Genomic DNA, 6,000 nt, shown 5'->3' with positions numbered 1-6,000 from the left:
GGCTGTCCCCGCGCAGGTGATATAAAAGCGCATTAAAGCTGAAAATGCAGACAGACGGACCGTGTTTACGCTCAGTGTACAATAGATAACAAAGAAAGGGGAAAAAAAATACCGCACAGAACTCAACCTTCAAATTAAAGCGACCTGAAGGGAGCCAGTTAGGTGATATTATCGCCCACAAAACCCGCCGTTCATTAGCCCCGTGATAACGGTAATATGTTTTGTTTTTTTACCGGTACACTTTGAAACAAAAGGTAATTTAATGCGCATTCTGCTGCTGGCATCTGCTGAGCAAGGTGCGGCCGATTGAATGCCAAATAATGGACACTGTTTGTGTGTGTGTGTGTGTGTGTGTGTGTGTGTGTGTGTGTGTGTATGAGCCTGTGTGGCTGTGTGTGTGTGTGGCTCTGTGTCTGTCTGTGTGTCTGTGTGGGTGTGTGTGTGGCTGTGTTTGTGTGTGTGTATGTGTGTGTTTGTGGTTCTATGTCTGTCTGTGTGTGTGATTGTGTATGTGTGTGTGTGTGTGTGAGGTTCTGTGTCTGCCTGTGTTTGTGTTTATGTGTGTCTGTGTGTGTGTGTTTGTATCTTTCTGTCTGTGTGCGTTTGTGGTTCTCTGTCTGTCTGTCTGTGTGTGTGTCTGTGTTTGTGTGTGACTGTCTGTATGTGTGTGTGGCTCTGTGTCTGCCTGTGTGTCTGTCTGTCGGTCTGTCTGTCTGTCTGTGTGTGGTTCTATGTGTGTGTGTGTGTGTGTGTGTCTGTGTGTGTGTGTGTGTGTGTGTGTGTGTGCAGGGTCTGCAGGCCCTCCTGCAGCACCCGGAGGACAACAGGAACCAGATCCGGGAGCTGTCCCAGACCCTGATCGACGGAGGCGTCCTCGACGAGCTGATCCAGCAGAAACTGGACGCCTTCAACACACGCTGGGACGAGCTCATGGCCCGGGTGAGGGATCGCACACACAACCACACACACACACACACACCCAACGCTCGGACGAGCTCATGGCCCGGGTACAAGATCACACACACAACCGTACAGCCTTGCACAACCAACTGCACACACAACCACACAGACAGGTTTGCATTTATGAACGCGATTGACGATAAAAGGACCCCCCCCCCCCCCCCTCCTTTTCACCTTGACCGTGTAACACCTGTTCTAGACACACCTGTTCACACCTGTTCACACCTTCAGCTGTTCACACCTGTTCTTCTTCCACCTGTTCTTCCTGCACCTGTTCACACCTCTTCTACCGACACCTGTTCACACATGCGCCTGTTCTATCTCCAACTGTTCACACTGGTTCTTTCTGCACCTGTTCACACCTGTTCACACCTGCACCTGTTCACAGCTGTTCTATCTGCATCTGTTTACACCTGTTCTACCTGTTCACACCTGTTCTTCCTGCACCTGTTCTACCTGCACCTATTCACCCCTGTTCACACCTGTTCTTCGTGCACCTGTTCTTCCTGCACCTGTTCACAACTGTTCACACCTGTTCACACCTGCACCTGTCCTATCTGCACATGTTCACACTGTTTTTTTCTGCACCTGTTCACATATTTTCTATCTGCATCTGTTTACATCTGTTCTACCTGTTCACACCTGTTCTATCTGCATCTGTTCACACCTGTTCACACCTGTTATGCATGCACCTGTTCTCCCTGCACAAGTGCACACCTGTTCGTCCTGCACCTGTTGACAGCTGTCCTCCTCCATTGAGGATACCAGTCCCCCATCTAGATGTGTGTGTGTGTGTGTGTGTGTGTGTGTGTGTGTGAGTGTGAGTGAGTGTGAGCGGCTCGGGGCACTGCGTTGTCCGGCTAGCCGCGCTGCTAGCAGAGCTCTGGACCCGCGGCAAAATGAAACCCGATTACTCCTCCCTCCCAACCAGATAAGCTGCTTTTGTCTGCCAGCTCTACCGAGACTGCCTCAGTCTCTGTATGTGATACTGTGTGTGTGTGTGTGTGTGTGTGTGTGTGTGTGTGTGTGTGAGCGCGAGAAAGAGACAAAGAGTTTGTTAGGAAGAAGGGTTAGGCAGTTTGTGAGTGTGTGTTTGTTAATTAGAGAAAGGTATGCGTGCGTGTGTGTGCTTGCGTGCGCATGTGCGTGCGTTTCGTTTGAAAGGTTTAGATGGACTGCCTGGCTGCCTTGATTCCCTGAGCCGCCCGCTGAGTGTGTGAGTGAACCACAGTGCTCTGTTCTTTGCAGGGTTTGTGTTTGATGAGGCCCGGCGTCAGGAACTTTGTCTTGCCTGGTGTTGAGGGATGAAGAGATGCACCAATCATTAATCCAATGCCTGTTCAGAATGAACACATTTTGGAATCCTTTGCTGTGTTATTCCATGAATTCCTTTGTTTGTTCATTCATTCATTTTTTAAGAATGATTGCATTTCGGAATCGTTCATTAGGGCCTCTGTGTATTATTACATGAATTCCATGATTCCTTAATTTATTCGTTTTTTGAAGAAAGAATGAATGGATATAGATTCATTCATTTTTATAATTGTATACATTCATCCATTCTTCCGCCGGTATTACGATTGCTCATTATGCGCTTCATCAGCTGCACCTCATTTAAATCCTCACAGGGGTTCCATCGACCTCCACCCCCAGCTCCACCTCCTTCTCCTCCTCCTCCTCCTCCTCCTCCTCCTCCTCCTCCTCCTCCTCCTCCACCCCCACCCCCACCTCCACCTCTACCTCTACCGCCACAAATACCGGTGCTCTGTCTAAATCCACCTGCTACCTGCTGCATTGAAGTGTGTGTGTGTGTGTGTGTGTGTGTGTGTGTGTGTGTGTGTGCATAAGCCTGCGTGTCTCTGTGGGAGCACGGATTCCAGTACAAAAAGGCAAACAGACACATGCGTGTGTGCCCATGTTCTTGGGCCTGTGTGACGGTGTGTATGTGTGTGTGTGTATAAAGTCAAAAGTAAAATTAGTATCGTCAGTGAGAATTTATATTTATGAGATCTTAATCGCAGGGAAATGGAGTACCTGGCTAGTGGGAAGGTTGTTATCAATGTTTGTCTAAATAATTAAACCTCAGTCCTCAACTTCTCCCACGTGCCACAAAACTCTCCTTAAGAAGTGAGACTGTTTATGTGGTTGTGTGTGTGTGTGTGTCTGTCTGTGTGTGTGTGCGTGTGTGTGTGTGTGTGTGTGGGGGGGGGGGGGGCATTGTAGGGGGAAGGTTAGGCTGTCTCAGCTCTATACTTAGTCATTATCCAATGAGATTACACACGGTCACACTTACGAGGTCACTCACTCACTCACACACACACACACACACACACACACGCGTAAACGAAAACACGCGCAAAGGTGGATTTGTGATGTCATCGTTGAACGCTGTGTGTGATTGGCCCGTGTAATCTTCCTGATCCTGGAGTGACGGAGAGAGTGTGGGAGAGAAAGTGAGAGAGCTCTTAAGTAGCCTATGGATGCTGTGCACCAGCAACAGTTCCACCGGTGACAGACTGTAGAACGTACACGTCGGGTGCTGCCGTTACCGACGGCAACGAGCATCAATGATGTGTGGCGTGAGACATAAACACAGCATGGCCGAGAAACCCCGGAGCCCGTCCTACAAGAGGGTAAAGAGAGAGAGAGAGAGAGAGATGTGTGTGTGTGTGTGTGTGTTTGCCTCAAATAATTTTCTTAGATATACTGTGCTGTGAGTGTATCTTTTTTTGTATGTTTGCGTGTCTCTCTGAATTGTGCGTGTTTTTGTTTCCGTTATGGTTCTGGGAGAATTGCGATTGATTTTTCACAGCGTTTTTTATCATGTTCAAACCTTGAATATGCAATGCTCTAATATGACTCATGCATTTGACTCAAATGCTCGGCACATAATCATACACACACACACCCACACCCACACACACACACACACACATACACACACAAACAGGGCCATCGTAAATCAATGATTTTAATTTCCCTTTCGTGTATTCCCTTTGGTGTTAAACAGAAACACGACTCAAACGTTTTGAGAGGGAATAGAAAATGGTGTTATTAAAATACGTTTTATGTACGAACAGTCATCACCATTCTAATACTGCTGGATAAATTTGAGACAGGGAGAGAGAGAACAACAGCCAGCCAGCTCCTCCAGTCCATTTTCAGATTTAAACATTACCAACACCCTAGAACAGAAAGTAAATAAAGGCGGCTTATCATTCGTTAAATAACTTTTCACAATTCCCCTTTGAAAGGTTCATGGAACACTGACTTCAAGGGGCAGGATAGTTTTGTTTAGGGAATAACTAATGAGAAATTTTCACCAAAAAGGCGTAATTGAAAACCTTTACAACTTGCAAATAAATAGAAAAACGGGAGGCAGTGAGACGGGCTCTGTCAGGGTTTTGGGTTCGAACCCCGATGTCCCCGAATCTTCATGGAGGCCTCGTGGAACAGGATGCTCTAACTCACACCGACCTTCTCTTTCAGGGCATGAATCTGAATTCAGCTCTAACTCACACTTCTCTTTCAGGGCATGATTCTGAATTCAGCTCTAACTCACACTAACCTTCTCTTTCAGGGCATGATTCTGAATTCAGCTCTAACTCACAGCCCTCTTTCAGGGCATGAATCTGAATTCAGCTCTAACTCACACCGACCTTCTCTTTCAGGGCATGAATCTGAATTCAGCTCTAACTCACACCCCTCTTTCAGGGCATGAATCTGAATTCAGCTCTAACTCACACTCCTCTTTCAGGGCATGAATCTGAATTCAGCTCTAACTCACACTCGTCTTTCAGGACAGGAATCTGAATTCAGCTCTAACTCATACTCCTCCTTCAGGACGTGAATCTGAATTCAGCGCTCACTCATACTCCTCCTTCAGGATGTGAATCTGAATTCAGCTCTAACTCATACTCCTCCTTCAGGACGTGAATCTGTATTCAGCGCTCACTCATACTCCTCCTTCCGGACAGGTATCTGAATTCAGCGCTCACTCATACTCCTCCTTCCGGACAGGTATCTGAATTCAGCGCTCACTCATACTCCTCCTTCCGGACAGGTATCTGAATTCAGCGCTCACTCATACTCCTCCTTCAGGACGTGAATCTGAATTCAGCGCTCACTCATACTCCTCCTTCCGGACAGGTATCTGAATTCAGCGCTCACTCATACTCCTCCTTCCGGACATGCGTCTGAATTCAGTGGGAGTTTCTTTGGATGAAACGGGGACGCTTAATGAGGTGGACAGGACCCATTAGTGAACAGAATAATACACACGCTGCATACAACCACACTGAACCCGACAACAAAAACAACAAATGTCAAAGGAACGCTCGAACCCGGGCCGGACGCCATTCCTCCCAGCGTCTGAGACTTGGCACCAGGAAGCTGTCTTCTTAACTTTTGTGCGTGTGTGTGTGTGTGTGTGTGCGCGTGCGTGCACGTGTGTGTGTGCGTGCAGGCCGTGCAGCGGCAGAAGGAGCTGGACGAGGGCGCGCGGCGGGCCCAGGAATACGAGCGGGGGCTGCGCTCCATCCAGGAGGCGCTGGCCAGCACGGACCGCCACCTCGCCTCCTACCTGGCCGACCAGGTGGACGCCCAGCAGATACCCCAGGAGGCCCAGGTGAGGGGAGGGGGGGGGGGGGAGAGAGATGGGGAGGGGGGGGAGAAGAGAGGGGGAGGGCGGGGAGGGGGGGGAAGGAGGGAGAGATGGGGAGGGAGGGGGAACGGGGGGGAGAGGGAGAGGGGGGGAGAAGAGAGAGAGTGAGTGAGTGGGTTTTGTGTAGGGGGGGGGTTGTATGTTTGTGTGTCTTTGTACCCAAGTTTATGAGTTTGTGTGTGTGAGATAGAGAGAGAGTAAGAGAGAGAGGGTGCGTGGGTGTTTCAAGGTAAAGCTTTCCGTTGTGTTCGTGTGACATTGTGTCGAGGTAAATGTGTGCGTGTGTGCGTGTCATGGTGCCATTCTCCCACACACACTCATCTATCCAACCCAGCGACGCGTTTTGCACTTCAAATCGGCGGCTCCCAACGAACCCC

At 49.0% G+C, this 6,000-nt stretch overlaps 1 protein-coding gene across 2 annotated transcripts in view; it reads left to right on the top strand.

The window, feature by feature from the left end:
- Positions 1-896: 896 nt before the first annotated feature.
- The window catches only part of LOC307075023 (dystrophin-like), an 81,430-nt gene continuing 76,326 nt past the window's right edge, over positions 897-6,000 (top strand). The window contains exons 1-2 of one of the 2 annotated variants that reach the window (XM_079735507.1): positions 897-939; positions 5,435-5,587. In XM_079735507.1, the coding sequence (XP_079591633.1) occupies positions 931-939; positions 5,435-5,587 (162 nt within the window). In that variant the 5' untranslated portion in view covers positions 897-930. Of the gene's footprint in view, positions 940-1,001; positions 1,008-5,425; positions 5,588-6,000 lie in introns of those variants that run through there. The other variant, XM_079735508.1, reaches the window with a different exon arrangement.

The sequence above is a fragment of the Pollachius pollachius genome (assembly GCF_949987615.1).
Source record: "Pollachius pollachius genome assembly, chromosome: 4".
In the NCBI taxonomy this organism is placed as follows: domain Eukaryota; kingdom Metazoa; phylum Chordata; class Actinopteri; order Gadiformes; family Gadidae; genus Pollachius; species Pollachius pollachius.
Note: the sequence above shows the minus strand (reverse complement) of the source record. Positions and strands in the feature narration are given on the sequence as shown.